Here is an 18,808-nt window from a genome sequence, read left to right as displayed (position 1 = left end):
CAATGCTGTTAGGACGCTTGCCATTGTACTTAATGTGAGGCTTGCAAGCAGCGGCTCTGCCGTGGAAACCCATTCCATAAAGCTTCCTCCACAGGGTTGCTGATATTAATGCCAGTGGAAGTTTGTAACTCTTCAGCTATGGAGTCAGCAAAGCGTTGGCGACTTTTACACACCACGCGCCTCAGCACTCAATTAACATGGTCTCGTGCTGAGTTGCTGCTGTTCTTGAACACTTCTGCTTTCCAATAATACACTTACATTTGACCGTGAGATATCTAGCACGGATAAGCTCTTCAGAACAGCAATTTTCTTTTACAAATGGTTGTATGCAGACTGCATGACTACATGCTTAATTTGATATATTACCTGTGGCAAAGGCTCTGATTGAAACACAGGCATTCTATAATTATGAGTTGTGTCCCAAATACTTTTGTCCATATAGTGTGTGTATAAAACAAAAGTAATTGAGATTTCATTAGGATTAAATTGCAATTCATAATCTGCTGACTCTTAATTTATATATATATATATATATATATATATTAGTATGTTTAACAGACAATAATTACAAAATTATGATTTGGTGAACCATCAGCATCAGAGTCCTGGGTGTCTTAATCACACATCAATTTATTTGAAAATGTATTCGAATTGGACCCAGGTTTCTGAAAGAATGCTCTGCTGTTGCTGTAATAACGAAACTCGTGCGCATCTGATTGACAGATAAACTGCACACTCTTATATCAGTGTTGTTTTTTATTTTGTGGATATTTCAGCTAACAGTTTGATTTGTACAACATTAATTTAAAGTTAAAGACTCTCCGTGGCGACTCGGGAAGCTGTTTCAAATCCTGCTTTAAATCCGTGCAAAATAATTAAAGGTTATCACTTGAACTTCCATTTTCCTTTTTAGTCTCTTCATTTTCCCTGACATCTCTCTGTCCCTTATGTGTGTTTACTTTTTTCACTCATTTTTTTCATCAACACATCTCCACCTTGTTGTAAAACAACCACCTCATTATAATTTGTTTGCACATACTTTATTTTAGAAAAAAATAAGTATTACATTAGGACCATATGTTATCGTTTTATCTTACCTAAATGTCAAAATTGGTACAACAATAGCTACATCCTGAATATATCTTAATAGAAAAAATCTTAACACTGAACATGTTTTTGCATTATCATGGGTCATGTTTTGTCCTATAAGGAAAATTAATATTATTAGGCCTATGGTAAAAGTAACCTTTTTTTGGCAGACTAATTACCAATTGTATAACCAGAATTTTACTACTACAAATACCATGGTGAACTATATAGTGTAAAACCATTGTTCATTTTTGGTAACCATGGTTTAACTATAGTAACCATGTTAAATTTCGTTGTGTTTGCCTTAGCTCTCTCTAAACCTGTTATAAAACGATGTGAATATTTGTCTGCTAAATTCCTACTCTTTACAATAGTAACTATGTCCTTTTGGTAGTTTTGCAGTAATTAATTTACTGCTATGCTAACAACATTTGCTAGCAGTCTAAGGTTTAACTAAGTAAAACTACAATAGTCTATTTACAGATGTAAATAAAAAATAATGAAATTTTATTTCACAAATCTCTGTAATAGAGTTATAATCATGTCCAGAATTTCGTGGGGGATTGTGTGTATATTTCATAGTTTTACTCATTGCCGCAGCTTTCAAGTTTATAATGAGGGGAATTCCTGCAAACATTTATTGAAGATAGCAAGTAGGTTATATGAGTAAATAAATCCACACAAACTAGCAGATTTGAAAACAGTGTGAGTGATTCAGCTGAACCACGTCTTCTCTCTTTCACTCTATCAAAGCGGCTTCACATCAGTGCATCTCGTCTGCAACGAGCTGCTGCACACCAATCCAAGACTTTCGCTCGCATTTCGGGACAGTTGACAAAATTGTAACTTGCTTAATCGGGTCATTGTTGCATAGTCCCAAAAATTTATAATTTGCACGTCTTTTAAAGCCAATAGGTACTCGTGCTCTGCAGAGGCTGTTTCAAGGCTGAGCGCTCACAGTTACATCCAAAGCCGCCTATAGCGAGTATCATATTGAGTTATTTCACGTAGTTTTTGTTGTTGAACTTAAGTGGCCAAACACACACAAAATTACGCAAAAATGGCCGTCCTGGCGAGTATCCAGGTTTTTTCTTAAGTAAATGTTGAAAAAAAACAGTTGAAAAAAAAAAACAGTTATGTTTACACAAATGCAGCGGTCTGTGCGACGGACATGGGCGGATACATGGGAAAGTGTGGAGTGAATGCGTCATCGGTGTCAGTGTGTTATGATTGGCCCGGAGTACAGTCTTACGTCAGCGCGTTCTGAACTCGTACGTGCTCATACCGGTAATTTTCCTTCTGCGTTCACACACAGCAGAATTCCGGCAATTTACTGGTAATGTTACAACTTCTCATACCGGTAAATTGCCAGAACGAATTTACCGGTATTTTTGAAAAGGTCCTGTTCTCACATGATCTCTTTACGGCAATTTACCGGTAATTTTCCGGAAAAGTCTGTATGTGTGAAAGGGCTTACTGAGTATGTTTGTCTTATTTCAAGTACAAACATTTAAAATTTAAGTTAAGATGCATTTTCTATACATGAAAACATTTTTTTTTAGATATTTAGTCTTGTTAAAATATAAAATTGTTCTAGAGTGTAAAAAAAATAATCTTAATGCAAACGGAAACAAGAATAGGCTAATTTTAATTTCTTACCCCATTGCCAGATAATTTGGAAAATAAAATATTAAATTTTTTTTTTCCTTCATGGAAACAAGACTAAATACCTTATAGCCTATTATTTATGTTATTATATGTTTTTTTACACCGTATTCATGTGCATATTTATTTGAGCGGTACCATTTTAAATGGTAGTTTTCTTTTAAACATCAGAGATGCAGAGCACATTATAAGATATGCAGATTTTAACATCGCTCTCACGCTCTTTCTGGGAGTTTTTTCCTGGGCACAAATCCGTCAAAGAGGAGTATCACAGGACTGTAGGTCAAAGGTGTAGCAATGGGTTTAAATGAGGCTAATCTGATAAATGATGTTCACTTGATAACATCTTTCTGTGACCTGTGGAAGTAACCTGAAATAATCAGAATTTCCTTCAGGATTTCCAGTGTGGTTGGATGCATTGATGACAAGCATGATTACTGTATGAAATGGAAGGATGCCAGATGGAGGGGTAGTACGAGCCATAACCACCACTACAGCTGTTAAATAAGCAAATTATTAAAAAATTTTGGTCATCTTTATTTCCTAATACAAAAGCAAAAGTTATTATTTTTACTTTTGGATTTTAGAAATCTTCCAATACTTGACCATCTCCTCTTCATCTGTCAGTCGTGCTTGTCCAGGTTCTCCCTCTGCCTTCTTGTCAGTAGTTAATTTTATTACTCTAATTAAGAAATGTAACAGGTTGGATTAGAGAATATTTAATTATGTGAAAAGAGTGCTAGACTATGTGGAAAAAGCTGCAGCGCATTGAAATAGACACTGAATGATATTTAATGTCAAATAAAGTCTGTAAAGTCATTTAGCCCACACCCATGAACCTTTCATGTTTAAAGCTTTACCTTGAATCAATTGTGTTTTTATACTTCATTTTTAGCTGCTGCCACGTTCTTGTTTCTTTTTCTGTCTTTTTTTTTTTTTTTGTGGCCATGAGATACCATTAAAGTGAATATTAGTTCAATAATTTACAGTTTTCACCTCAGATATTATAACAGTTATTAAGTTATAGACAGTTATTAAGAATTAATGTTACGCATTGACGGAGGTACGCACGCTGACGTCTTTTTGGCGGGAGCTGTTGCCATGGTGAATCGTAATTTCGGCGCTCCGCTGATCATGACTTTTCATAGTCGTGGTGCATGCGCTTAACTCAGAGTCAGTCAACTCAGAGTTGATTGAACTAACTCATTTCAGCTGTTCTGTAACCGAAAACTCAGAGTTTCCCATCTCAGGGTAAGTCAACTCAGAGTTCAAGTTTTAACTCAGAGTTGGTTGAACCTCCTTATTGAAACAGGCCCCTGGTCTCTTCCACTCCATTCTCGAGTCTCGCGTCCTTCTGCACGAGGCGAATCGCGATGCCAGTCAGGACTAACCGATTCATGATTTATTATTTTAATTCGTTATATATATATATATATATATATATATATATATATATATATATATATATATATTATTGAATGGCGAATTCGGAAATAATCACTTTAGTATATTCTGCAGGCAACAACAACAACAAAAATGTGCTTCTCGTCTGGTGTTAAATGCGCGTCCTTGAGAGCGCACAATTTTCTTTAACTTGTTCGGTAATATCAATGATTTGACGTTTCAGATGCGTCTGAAATGATAAAAACATATACATATATTTAAGTGTTCGATCAAAATTATTGCTAATATTATGAACCATTAGCTTTTTCAAGTAAAACCTTTAAAAAATTCCTTTTTGTAGTGTGTTTTGGGCATTTTCCCAATAGGATTTAACATCCCACCAATAGAATCCATCACATACCAGTAGACACCATTATAGCTTCCATTAAAACCAATACAATTCCCATTATAACCATTCAATCCATTACATTTTCTATTGTGTTTTGGGCAGGGCTCTATTGTTTTCTTCAGCAGGGGAATGTCGTATGTATTGTCACATGTCATATGACCGTATGCTCTTGTAGACTATGCATCCAACCCTATCTCACTGCGAATTCGTACTAATTCGTACGAATTAACCAAGTGGCTAAATCGTACGATATCATACGAGCTGGGTCGTACGAAATCGTACGATTTGTTCATTGCATTTAGACAAGCCCATCAAGACGAATTCGTACTAATTCGCACGATTTAATAAAATGTTTAAATCGTACTATATCGTACGATTTGTTCTTCGCGTTCAATAAGCGTGACCCAACTCTCGATAGGAAAACATCGCGATATTTTCCTGCCGTTTACACCTGCCACATCTCGGTAAGTAGGCTGTCACAGGGTGTCCCGATGTTCTGTATAAAGTCCATACTTATAAAGCATTCTTTGTGGTGAAAGAAGGTTCTTCAGATTATAAAAAGGTAAGGAAGAGATGGTTGTTTAAAGAACCTTTGACTGAAAGGTTCTTTGTGGAACCAAAAATGGTTCTTCTATGGCATCGCTTGAAGAACCTTTTGAAGCACCTTTATTTTTTAAGAGTGTAGCTCCATTGCATTTAACTGATTTTCTATCACGCTACACTACATCACGCTCTTTAAGGTCACAAAACTATGTTGATAGCACCTAGAATAGCACTAAAGAAGGTAGAGCATTTTCACATTTGACACAACAAATTAACATAAATTAGCATTCGCTCACTGCATCTTGATATACAAACATGATAACTGATGAAATAGTACCAATTACACCTGACCATCCTCTGCATGAAATGCAATGAACTGCAGCTATGTTAATTTTTATTTTATTTTATTTGATAAATACTAATAAAACACTCACACTACCAGTAGTTATGCCAGTGCATGCACTCTTTAAAACATATTTAGTGTGACATCATAATCTTGTGGACAAGTCAAGGGTAAATGAGTAAGTATAAGAAGAGCTTTTCAAATTGTAAATGCAAATGTACAAATAAATACCTCTTATTACAGCCTCATAAAGTCTCTGCATGATTGGTACTGAGGGATGGCTCTGAATGTATGCACTTTTGACCAAAACTTTTGTAGAGCGGTGCTGGCCTCTCTGTGTAGTAATAAAAAGCATCGGTGAGACGCCCAGTAATTCCAATTTATGGAGCTGAGAAAAGAGAACAAAATGTTTTAAAGAAGAGTATACAGTCAAGTTAAAAACTCTGTTCTTATCCATTACTGTATATCATATCTACTCAAATAGCAATAAGCTTTATTACATTATAGGGCATTTTTTAAGTATAGTGATGTTTATTTTTTGCTAATAGGCTTGAGTCTCTAGAAAATAATAAATTTCATATATTGAAATAAAGCTTACAAGCAAGTCCACAGAATTCATAATTTTGCAAGTATTGCCATCTTTTTTTAATTTGGCTGCCCACTGGCCATCAAATTTAAGTTTTTGGTCTTCCAGATTTTTCTTCAATTTAACCTTCATTCCACAGTATTTGCATGTTTTCGAGGCACTGCCAATCTCTTTGCAGCAAACACTACAATGGCGTGTTGTGGCTCCAGGTGCCATGTTTGTGTGTGTGTGAGTGAAAGAGAGTGGGAGAGAGAGAGAGAGAGAGTTTTTTGTGTGTTTCAGAGAGAGAACGTGTATGTATATGCGTGTGTGTAAGAGAGAGAGAGAGAGAGTGTGTGTGTGTGTGTGTGTGTGTGAGAGTGAGAGAGAGCGAGAGAGAGTGAGTGTCTTAGTTTGTGTGTGCGTGTGCGTGCGTGTGTGTGTGTGTGAGTGAGTGAATGAGAGCTTTTGTGAATGATGGCTCTTAAAAGAGCCGTTGGGTTGAATTGTTGGAAGAGTAGATGGAAAAATACATGGAAGACTGAGTAGAGCTGAAGTAACTGCAAGACATAAACAAATATTCAATTACATTACAATTTTTGTATTTACATAAAAGGATTTAACATGAAGGCAAGTGTTGTGATAACTGTGCTTTTACGATACATAAGCTAGAACTACAGTTAATGTGATAACTGCTTGTGTTTTAACTACAAAATACAACAGTAGAACCACAGTAGCTATGATAAAAGCACAGTAAGGGTTGCTGTTATGGTGCTGTAACTACTAAATTGCAATAGAAGTACAGTGGTGGTAACTACTTCCATTAATTCCACCCATATGAACATGATAAATTGATCGAAGATCCGTGCAAGCTAACGTTTAATAACCCCAGCTAGCATTATATGCTCCGTTTTTTAACAAATATAGTAACTTAGTAGAGATGACTGGCAAAATCCAGCAAACATTAGGATCCTATCTGATAGATTAAGAGCATATTATGGACTTTATACAGAACATCGGGACACCCTGTGACAGCCTACTTACCGAGATGTGGCACGTGTAAACGGCAGGAAAATATCGCGATGTTTTCCTATCGAGAGTTGGGTCACGCTTATTGAACGCGAAGAACAAATCGTACGATATAGTACGATTTAAACATTTTATTAAATCGTGCGAATTAGTACGAATTCGTCTTGATGGGCTTGTTCTAAATGCAATGAACAAATCGTACGATTTCGTACGACCCAGCTCGTATGATATCGTACGATTTAGCCACTTGGTTAATTCGTACGAATTAGTACGAATTCGCAGTGAGATAGGGTTGATGCATCAGATCTTGTGAGGTTAAAAAAAATAATAGTTGTCAGGCGATTGGTTTAGTCATTTAGTAACACGTTAGATTCTGCATTTTTATTTTAGGAACTCTTAACATCGCATGTTTCAAACTAGAAAAACATTTAAAGTTGTACATGTCCCATGTAAAATGACAATCATATTACTTAATCAGCTTAAATTCATGCTTTTATTGGTTACATGCAGAACAAAAATTGATTTTGTTTTACTAAAACATATTTGTGCTGTTTGATTGCTTATTCCTCCGCTTCTTATGCCAAAACTTAACTCAACAAGCGCGCCTGCAATGCTCAAGCAACCACCCATGGGTTAATGCATTAGAAATATTTAAATTGATTGAATTATTTAGGTTTATTGCTTTTATTTATTTATTTATTTTTGCACTTGATTATATATGTTAACTTCTTTTTTTTGTGTGTGTAGCTCTTGGTTGCTTCCAGAATTTACCTTTACATTTAAGTTCTGATAATGTGCTGGTTTCGTTAACAGAGTCAAAAGTTGACGTATATCTTTTCCTTTCCTCTTTTAAAAGAGGGCATGTACTGTCTATTAAAATCATGTCATAGTAACATCCCCTTTCCCTGGATAGCGTGGGTGTGAGATGGATAATTAAAACCGAAAACGGGCACTGCTGGATGCAAACAATCAGTGGCAGCAACCATTTCACTTTTACTTCAAAACTAAAGCATCACTCTGATCCTTGTCAATGGGCTTCATGGTTCAGTTCAGTTGTTTGACTCATTGGTATAGCTGCGCTTAAGAGAGTCACTCTTTCTTTACTGTCTCCTTCATTCACGATGTCCGATAAGCCGGTACCTTTACCCGTGTGCAGGCGCCTGGCGTACGCCGTGGGACATTTCTTCAACGACCTCTGCGCGTCTATGTGGTTCACGTATTTACTGGTGTATTATCACTCGGTTCTCGGTTTCAAGGATACGAACGCAGGTGCGCTGCTGCTGGTCGGTCAGATTGCGGACGGGATCTGCACTCTGCTTGTTGGTTACGAATCCGATCGGACGGCAGGATGTGGAAAGTATGGGAAAAGAAAGACCTGGCATTTAGTGGGTAAGAGTGCGAACTCAAACTTGTAGCTGTTTTTGTAACTTAAATTAATGGACTGTTTCGATCGGTGTGTGGAGGCGCGCGCGTTCTGATTTTTGTCTGATATATTTCTTGAATTTTTGCTTCCATAGGATAAATTAATTAGCCTAGCTACTTTTTATCAAATAAAAGCAAGTTGCCATGCTTTATAATAATCTGTAGGAGGGGTATTCTACGGAAGCATATTGCATTCACTTGAGGAAAAAAAATCTACTCTGTTTTTCTGAATTAACGAGTTAATTATCTCAGAATTACGAGATAATTTTTAATGAAAAAAAAAGTTTTTGCTCTGTTTTTCTGAATTAATGACTTAATTATCTCAGAATTACAAGATAATTTTTCATTAAAAAAAGTTTTTGCTCTGTTTTTCTGAATTAATGACTTAATTATCTCAGAATTACGATAATTTTTCATGAAAAAAGTTTTTGCTCTGTTTTTCTGAATTAACGACTTAATTATCTCAGAATTACGAGATAATTAAGTCATTAATTCAGAAAAACAGAGCAAAAACTTTTTTTTTCATAATAAATTATCTCGTAATTCTGAGATAATTAACTCGTTAATTCAGAAAAACAGAGTAGATTTTTTTTTCCTCAAGTGAATGCAATACGCTTCCGTAGTATTCCACCTAAACCCCATTAAAAATCCCTGCAAACTACTGCTAAAGAATTAAGTGCAGACGATGATTCATATTCAAAGCAAACGGGGAAATTAGACGGAAGCTTGTCAGATGCACTTTCTGTCAGATGCACTTTCCACGAATAGGCTACAAAGTAAAGCTTTGAAACTGTGTTTCTTGTGTTCAATGAATTGATCGTAAATTTCAAAAACTCAAACTAAATTCTGTTTTCTATACATTTTGTACGTGGTGTTATTTGTCATTTGTGTGTTTGGCGTTTTACATCAGTAGGCAAATATTTTAAGCGGAGAAAACTCAGCTAAGAATGGGAAACAGGTTTGCAAATTTAGCCTTAAGCTGTCACTTACAGGTACACCTCAAAAAATTAGAATAGAGTAGAAAAATTTGATTTTTTTCTTTTTTCAAAAAGTGAAACTTTCATATATATTTTACATTCATAACATGTAAAGTAAGATATTTCAAAAGGTTTTTTTTGTTTTAATTTTGATGATTAGAGCTTACAGCTCATGAAAGTCAAAATCCAGTATCTCAGTATATTATAATATTTATATTTGAGTTCCATTAAATGACCATCCATACAGTATAAATTCTGGGTATCTCTTGTTCTTTGAAACCACAATAATGGTGAAGACTGCTGACTTGGCAACGGTCCAGAAGACAATAATTGACACCCTCCACAAAGAGGGTAAGTCACAGAGGGTCATTACTGAAAGGGGTGGCTGTTCAAGGAGTGCTGTATCAAAGCATATTAAATGCAAAGTTGACTGGAAGGAAGAATTTGGGTAGGAAAAGGTGCACAAGCAACAGAGATGACCGCAAGCTTGAGAATACTGTCAAGCAAAGCTGATTCAAACACTTGGGAGAGCTTCACAAGGAGTGGACTGAAGCTGGAGTCAGTGCATCAAGAGTCACCAGCTCAGACGTCTTCAGGAAAAAGGCTACCAAGCCACTTCTGAAACAGAAACATCAGAAGCATCTTACCTGGGCTAAGGAGAAAAAGAACTGGACTGTTGCTCAGTGGTCCAAAGTCCTCTTTTCAGGTAAATTTTAATTTTGCATTTCATTTGGAAATCAAGGTCTGGAGTCTGGAGGAAGAGTGGAGAGGCACAGAACCCAAGCTGCTTGAAGTCCAGTTTGAAGTTTCCACAGTCAGTGATGATTTGGGCTGCCGTGACATCTGCTAGTGTTGGTCCATTGTGTTTTATCAAGTCCAGAGTCAATGCAGCCATCTACCAGGAGATTTTGGAGCACTTTATGCTTCCATCTGCTGACAAGCTTTATGGAGATGCTGATTTCATTTTCCAGCAGGACTTTAGCACCTGCCCACAGTGTCAAAACCACTTCCAAGTGGTTTGCTGACCATGATGTTATTGTGTTTGATTGGCCAACATGCCTGACCTGAACCCCATATGGAATCTATGGGATATTTTCAAGAGAAAGATGAGAAACAGTTGATCCAACAATCCAGACGAGCTGAAGTCTCAGTAGTGCCTCAGCAGTGCCACAGGCTGATCGCTTCCATGCCACACCTCACTGATGCTGGAATTTGTGCTAAAGGAGCCCTGACAAAGTATTGAGTGCATAAACATACTTTAAAGAACTTGATCTTTTCTGCTTTGCAAATCCTTTTTTTGATTGATCTTAGGAAATATTCTAATATTTGGAGATACTGGATTCTGACTTTCATGAGCTGTATAAGCTCTAATCATCAAAATTAAAACAAAAAAACTTTTGAAATGTCTTACTTTACATGTAATGAATCTAAAATATATATGAAAGTTTAACTTTTTGAAATAAGTTACAAAAAAATTAAGTTTTTCACGATATTCTAATTTTTTGAGATACACCTGTAGTAGCAGCACCACTGGTTTGGAACAAAGGGTAGGGCTATATTATAAACACTTACCACTTGAAATATTTGTGACCCTGGACCACAAAACCTTATGTTTATAAGGGTCAATTTTTCAGAAATTCAGATGTATGCGTTATCTGGAAGCTGAATAAATAATCTTTCCATTGATGTATGGTTTGTTAGAATCAGACAATATTTGGCCGAGATACAACTATTTGAAAATCTGGAATCTGGAAAAAATCTGGAAAAAAAATCGAAGTATTGAGAAAATCGCCTTTAAAGTTGTCTAAATGAAGTTCTTAACTTAAAAATTAAGTTTTGATATATTTACAGTTGGAAATTTACAAAATATCTTCACGAAACATGATCTTTACTTAATGTCCTAATGATTTTTGGCATAAAAGAAAAATCCATACAGTGTATTTTTGGCTATTGCTACAAATATACCCCAGCGACTAATGACTGGTTTTGTGGTCCAGGGTCACATTTATTTAATAAATTTACCATAAATTAAAGAAAAATATTTGTTTTGAATCTTTGTTTTTCTCACAATAACTTTGTCAAACTTGGCAAAATTAATTGCGTTATGCTGCAGAAAAGGTCCAAATGATGTCACTTCCTTACTGTCATCATTACACAGCACTAACTGTTCAGTTTACTGTCCATTTCCTCCCAGGAACAATAAGCGTGTTTGCCTCCTTTCCCTTCATATTCAACCCCTGCATTGGATGTGATGAGAAAAGCCCACAAACCACAGGAATGATTTACACCATCCCACTCATCCTTATCTTCCAATTCGGCTGGGCTGCTACCCAGATATCCCACCTGTCGCTCATTCCTGAACTGGTCACATGTGAGCATGCCAAAGTTGAACTAACATCATACAGGTATACAGTATCACTACCTCCTCAAGTCACAAAACCAATGTAGAGCAATAATGTTGCAAAGACACACACGTTGCCTAACTTGTTAGACACATTTTGTCGTAGAAATAAAACAGACAAAAATTATAAAATGGTTTTCTCATTTTAAAGCTATTTTTTTAAATGCATGTTATCTTATTTTGAACAATTTGTCCATGCACGTTTAATTAAAAAAAAAAAATTGATCTGGTAATTTTTTTTTTTACTTGCATTCTTAGTTCCTGTCTACGTTTTTCTTTGTCAATAATCTGCTACACTTCAATGTCAGACTTTAAATTAAACTTTGGCTTTCATGGAAGTCATTTTGTGGCCTTATTTAACATTGTTATTGATATACATAAAATTGTTTGCTTTCCTGAACAGGTATGCTTTCACAGTGGTGGCAAACATTGCGGTCTATGCTGTAGCATGGCTCTTGTTCCACTTCCAATCCCAACATACAGAAGACCCATCGACTTCCCAGAGTCTGGGCTGGGTTGATATTCCCACATTCAGAGTGAGTAAATGCAAATATATACCCAGTCAAATCGAAAGATTTAGTACTTACGATGTCTATCAAGCTGAAAACATTTACAATCAGAGTTAAAGGGATTGTCTACCCCAAAATAAAAATTCTGTCGTTCTAAACCTGTATGACTTTCTTCCTTGTGGAAAATAATAAAAGGAGATATATATTCTGAAAGTAACAAACAAAGATATTTTGAAGAATTTTGGTAACCAGTTTCCGTTCCCATTCGTTTTCATTGTGTGGGCAAAAAATAGAATGGAAATCAATAGGAACGGAAACTGTTTGGTTACCAACATTCTTCAAAATATCATCTACTATTTAATTTCCTTGTAATATCTGTTTTATCTTTGTTGTGACAGTATCTGGCGCTCATAATATGGGCCATCGGTACTGTTACCTCCGTCATCTTTCACCTGGGCACTAAGGAGGAAGGAGTCCAGCCTCAGGAGAGAGAAGAGACTGGGAAATCTCAGCCTTCAATCCCTGACTCTTCACAGATCTCTGGACCCATGCTCTTGTGGAAACACTGGCTCGTTGAGCCTGCCTTCTATCAGGTGATCTCATGGAGATCTGAACAACACAGACACACAAAAAGCTTTATTATGTACTCTACAAACAAGTAAAAATCCATCTAATAATGAAATATTTCACAGCATGCTGTTGAATAACAATAAAGGTACATTTTTGTTTTCCTACTTCAGGTTGCAGTACTATATATGTGCACAAGACTGATTGTAAATTTGTCCCAAACATACATCCCAATGTATCTGACAAACTCCTTATCACTTCCAAAGGTGAGAAACATGACACTTACTAATACAAATCAAAGTTTTTTTGGGTGGATCATCAAAATCCAGTAACCATGAGAATGTTAAAGGGATAGTTCACCTAAAAAGAAACATTTCTAATCATCATTTACTCTAGAATCTCTCAACCCTAATAAAAATGACAGAAGCACATAACAAAATTATAAAAACTTAAATAAAAACTAAATATCTAACAAAAAATGTCATTTTAAAATATGAATAAACACTAGAACGGTTTATAAATTACACTAAAATAACTGTGTGGAACACAAAATATGTTTTTGTCCATGCAGTGAAAGCCAAAGGGATCAAATGGAACAATGTAGCGTGTTAACTGTTATTGCTTATACAAAGAAATAATATTAACACAGTGTATTTGTACTTTTAATTACAATACCACATGTGTACAGTGAAGCTGGTTTGGCCAGTATTGAGCAGAATATCCTCCCTTTTTTTTTGCAGAACTACATTGCAACTATTCCCCTGGTCATGTATGTCAGTGGATTTATGTCTTCTCTGGTTATGAAGCCTGTTAACAAATGGATCGGCACTTCTGTAAGTTTTCACGGTTTCACTCACTGCTTCAACATACTGTGACTCAAAATGCCTCATATTTAATTTCTGCCTTTGCAGATGGCCTATTTTGTAGGTCTTGTGCCCATAATGGTGTTTTCCTTTTGGGTTTTGGTGGACGCAAACATGGGTACACGGGTTTATGGAGCCGCTGTGCTGCTGGGAGCTGGATCTGCTGTCATTCTGGTCATGTCACTGTCCATGACTGCCAAACTCATCGGCGATCAAAGAGTATATGATGATATCAAGTGATAACTTATAAACCTATTTTTGAGGGGCTTTACACACATCAGATGCAATTAATGCAAGTCATCGGTTGGTTATCAGCTTGGTAGCTCGGTCTTGTTTATTCTTTCTGTGCAATTTGGGCTTTAAATTGAATTTGCTCATTCAATTCCTGTGCAAATGGACTTAAAATAAAATATGCAGGGCTCCCAAACTGCGATGAAAATGGTTGCAAAAATGACAAAAACATTTCTGATAGTAATTTAAAATCTAAAATCAGTCAGACATACTTTGTCTTTCCACATGTGTTTTCATAAGATATTAAATCTTTACCAAACACAATGTTTACCAACGTTTCTTTGCAGCAATGAGCACAGCACAAGCATAATGCCCATTTAGCTAACAAATGACCCTTATTAACTCTTTTTAAAGGAATAGTTCCCCCAAAAATGAAAATTTGCTGAAAATTTAGCATTACATCACTTGCTCACCATTAACAGCAGTGAATGGGTGCCGTCAGTTTGAGAGTTCAAACAGCTAATAAAAACATCACAATGATCCACAAATAATCTACATGACTAAAGTCCAACAGTTAACATCTCATTGTGAAGTGAAAAGCCACATGCTTGCGAGATACAAATCCACCATTAAATGTTTTCACTTAGAAACAGTGCTTTATCTGTGCATATTTCTCTCCTGATTCAGACAAGATGATTTTTTCACTGGAATAAGCAATATTATGGATAGAGGACTTGAACAGTTATTCTTTTAAGGTTGATTTGGCTTTAAGCAAAATGTGTCATTTTAGAAATATGATATATGACATTTTTCTGTCTGGAGCCCTAAAGGAACCACTTCAGAGCTACTTTTCAATAATGCTAATGAAAATATATGTTTTAACAGCAAAGTGGTGCTTTCGTGTACGGTGCAATGAGCTTCACTGATAAGGTGGCAAATGGAATCGGAGTGATGATAATACAGTCTTTACATCCCTGTCAGTGAGTACAATCCAGAATTTCCATTCTCCTTTAATTCCATTTCAATTCCAGGCTCCTGACCGTAGTGGCTGGGAATGTAGATTCTTTAAATACCCTGCTTGTCTGCAAATACAATCTTAAATGCACAATGGCTATGATTATCCTCTGGTCTCATTTTAGGACAGCTATTCACTGGTTGTTGTAATGTGTGTGTTACAGTTGGCCTATGTGTATTCAGTAGTGTATATCTAGTCTGTGGAAGTGTAACTCTTCATTGTCTCATGTTTTATGTAGATTACTCACGTGCTTTTGTGCTTTATTTACAGCACACTGGACTCTGACTGCAAATGGTTTTACCGCACTGTCATGGTGATCGTCACCGGCGGTGTGGCTGGCGTTGCAGCTCTCTGTCTCTCTACCCTTCTCATCTGGCCCATCGCAATTCGCCGACGTGAGTCCTGGAAATTTTTGAAACCTTTGAAAATGTATTGTTAAACCACTAAAATCTTTCCTAGCCTGAAATGGTGGACATGATGGCTTGGTAACACAAATTTTATGACAGCTGCTGATCTTTGTTCTACATTGAAAGGGGAACTAGATTTCCAGAGGAAACCATACATACTCGGGAGAAAGGGAATTTCTGTTGGCTGAATAAAAAAACCCCAAATATATTTCTATTTTAATGGTTCTTTGATAAATATACTATGGTACTAAATGATGGTGGTCGAATTAAATTGTAATTACTATTTAAGCTGACAGTCCTCATGTTCTTTTTTTATTTATAAGACCATATGAACCATATAAAGACAGCATGATAATGTAAAGACAACATGTTGTTGTTGTTTGTTTGTTTTTTCAAAATACAATAATGGGAAAAAGCTAATTATTTAAATATTATCTGAATATTATTCTCTATTTTTAGAGTAACATTATGAAGTAAACATTTTGAAAAAATTTTTTTTGGCATAATGCTTTTCACTGTAAATCTCAATCTAAAGCACCATTTGAAAAATGTTTCTGTTTAACATTAAATATGATGAATTTGCAGGTTATAATACATTTTGTAAAACCTTTTTCTTTCTCAATGTTGGCTGACATTTTGCAATAACATCGTATGCTTAGTTGTAGCATTTATCTAAACTTTTTATCTGTAAATATACTTATTCACATTATTTCCTTGTATTCCTATTACAAATCCATTACTGCCTCCTCGGGTCTCGTGGTCATCAGAGGGCTGATGGGTATACATGACGATGAGACGGACGGCCGTGAGATCAATGGTATACTGAACTGACAAGTGTGTTAAAAACTTGAAAACACTCAACATTCTGTGAAAGACTTGGCCGCACTGCAGAGGAAACACTATGCGTCCTTTTGTAACTAACCAGTAACAAGGAAGAGAAGAAAATTTGCTGCGCTGTGGTCACGAGTTCTTGTCTCAGCACTTCGGAGATGCGAGTTTCAGCATTGTTCTTAGACTGTCAACAGCCTCTTTGTGTGACGTTTTAAAATATGAGCTCAGGTCTGTCACATAGAGTTACAATTCGAACAGGACAACAATAATACGACACATTCAAGAGGAGGAAGTTGCTCTGCTGAAAATTTCCCGAACATTTCTGAGAATTCCACTGGAAATGAAAAACACATCTAGTCTGTATGATAACTTTAAGTGCCTTTTGATTACAATACAGAAACTGACTATTCTTGAGAGCTTTGCAGATGCTTTTATGCAAAGTGACTTGCTGTAAAGTTGGAATAGCACAAATATGTTTGCAGTAAAGCTTGTTCAGGCGGTTATGCCTGTACTGTTTTGAAGTGGTACACGTGATACTTGTAAGAGAGTTGTCACATTTTTATTAAAACTGAAAGTTTTGATGGTGTCATTCCATTTCTCGTTGTCATTGGTTCTGCATTTACATTCTATGGACCAGAACAAAGAAATCTTCACGGCTTAATTCACTGACACAGCCTTTTAAAGCTATTTACTGCTCTGCCAAGAGAAAACATGAATACTTCTTTGACGCTCTGAGCTCACCCGAAGTTAATTTGCATGGCAGTTACATGTTTATCCACTAGAGGGAGACATGTTAAGGAGCTTCGTGGCACTGCAGTGGATTTAGGAAATTCACAAAGTAGAAAAAGAACTTCAATTTGGCCATTGTCATCCATCATGTTTCAACTTGTGTCATCAAAAATAAACAGTGCCATTACTTATTAATATTAATTATTGTGATTATTATAAATTTAACTCTAATCATAAAAAGGAACACAGATTTATTACTGTTACAAATGTACTGTAAAATTAAAAAATGAATAATAAATATTTTTTTCAGCCGCACCCTTTATACAAAAATATGTACTTAAAATACCCTTGAGATTTTAAGTTAATAATTTAACAGCACATTAATATTAATACTTATTACTGATTGATTATTATTTTAGCTCTATAAAAAGAAAGTGACATTTAGTATTCTAATGTAAATTACAGTTGAACTGTCAAATAAAAAAATAATATTACATGATTTACTTTTTTTGTTAAATACTAATATTTATGTCTAATTATTTCCAGCTTTTATTTGGGCAGAATACTAATGGAATGCTTCAAACTTATATCCTCAAAAATACTGAAAATTATGCAAACAAATATGTATGCAAAAGCTGAATAATTTGATTAATTGAGCATCCCCATTTTTAATTTACACTGGATTTAATTAATTATCCATTTAATCAACTCTCAAACTCCCTGCAGTTTCCATTTGAGAAACCCATTTAAAATTGCACATAGGCATTAAAAGGGAAGGATCTATACAGCGTTTGTTGAGTTTATGGCACACTGATTCTATCATACAAATAAAAAAGTTGAGCCACAGAAGTTTTTGAAGATTACAGCCCTGCTTCCCTCCTGGAGCTCTGCATATAGTCCATCAATGCCGTCCCGCCGTCATACCTGAATACACTCGGGTCATTATACTGGGTGGCATTGCCATTTGAAATAAATTTCTGAAACACAAGCAGCAGAAACAAATGCAAATTCACCCTTTAATTAAAGCAGAGCTGCCTGACTCCTGGGTATCAGCCCACGGTGTGTCAGCAGCAATACCCCCCTTGCAGTCTTTAAACATGCTGCTGTGGGTAATTTGAGGGGCAGGCGTCATCTCCGCCTGTTAGTGTGACCACTAATTGGAGTCTGGACCATGGCCTGTACTTGGATGGAGGCAGAGTGGTGTGAATGATATAAGATTACATCGTGAGGGGAGCAGAGGTAGGGGACAGCCACCCAAGAATACTGGGGTTGCTGTATGGAGGGATTCAGAGAGGTCAGGCAAATCACACACAAGCTGCCAAATCCTTTACTTTATATACTTTTATAGACTGCTCATTATAAGTGTGGTAAGAGTTGTTTAGTTCCCCAACAGCATTCAATGGAGACTGATGACGAATATAAAGCTTTTGACTTTTTGAACTGGGACATATATAGGACGACTTTTGCATCTCATATAAAAATGACGTTTTGCTACATTGTTAAGTCAGTATAGCTGAAAGTTGGATTTCATGTGGTTTATGTAGACTATTGTATGACAGTTTTGGCAACAATTATTGTATCTATGTGGTACACTGTTGGGGGAAACTGTGATTACCATAGTCTTAGTCCATTTGAAATTGGAACATTCAATGTCTTGCACATTCTGATTTTCATCTTATACAAATACAGTTTTGGCAAAAATGCTATTTTGAGGGGACCAGAGTTGTTTGGCACACTTTTATGAATAGCCTATCTTTGGTGGAACAAACGTTATGAATTTATCTGGAATATGATGGTTACTATGGTAATGTTTGAGAGCGTGTCTTTTAA

General features: G+C 35.9%; 1 protein-coding gene across 2 annotated transcripts; it reads left to right on the top strand.

Moving 5' to 3' along the window:
- The first annotated feature begins 7,948 nt into the window (after positions 1 to 7,948).
- On the top strand, positions 7,949 to 16,841 carry LOC306849760 (major facilitator superfamily domain-containing protein 12-like). Of its 2 annotated transcripts, XM_079385052.1 has the most exons (10): positions 7,949 to 8,415; positions 11,620 to 11,830; positions 12,230 to 12,362; positions 12,734 to 12,928; positions 13,076 to 13,168; positions 13,643 to 13,735; positions 13,814 to 13,984; positions 14,882 to 14,976; positions 15,282 to 15,406; positions 16,186 to 16,841. In XM_079385052.1, exons 1-10 carry the CDS (start codon positions 8,148 to 8,150, stop codon positions 16,191 to 16,193), a joined length of 1,392 nt encoding a protein of 463 aa, XP_079241178.1. In that variant the 5' UTR covers positions 7,949 to 8,147; the 3' UTR covers positions 16,194 to 16,841. The 2 variants fall into 2 exon arrangements, with proteins under 2 accessions (XP_079241178.1, XP_079241179.1); XM_079385053.1 differs by lacking the exon at positions 13,814 to 13,984.
- Positions 16,842 to 18,808: the final 1,967 nt, after the last annotated feature.

Source organism: Barbus barbus, assembly GCF_936440315.1.
Source record: "Barbus barbus genome assembly, chromosome: 29".
Taxonomy (NCBI): Eukaryota; Metazoa; Chordata; class Actinopteri; order Cypriniformes; family Cyprinidae; genus Barbus; species Barbus barbus.
The sequence above is the reverse complement of the archived record's forward strand: the minus strand, read 5'-3'. Positions and strand labels throughout refer to the sequence as shown.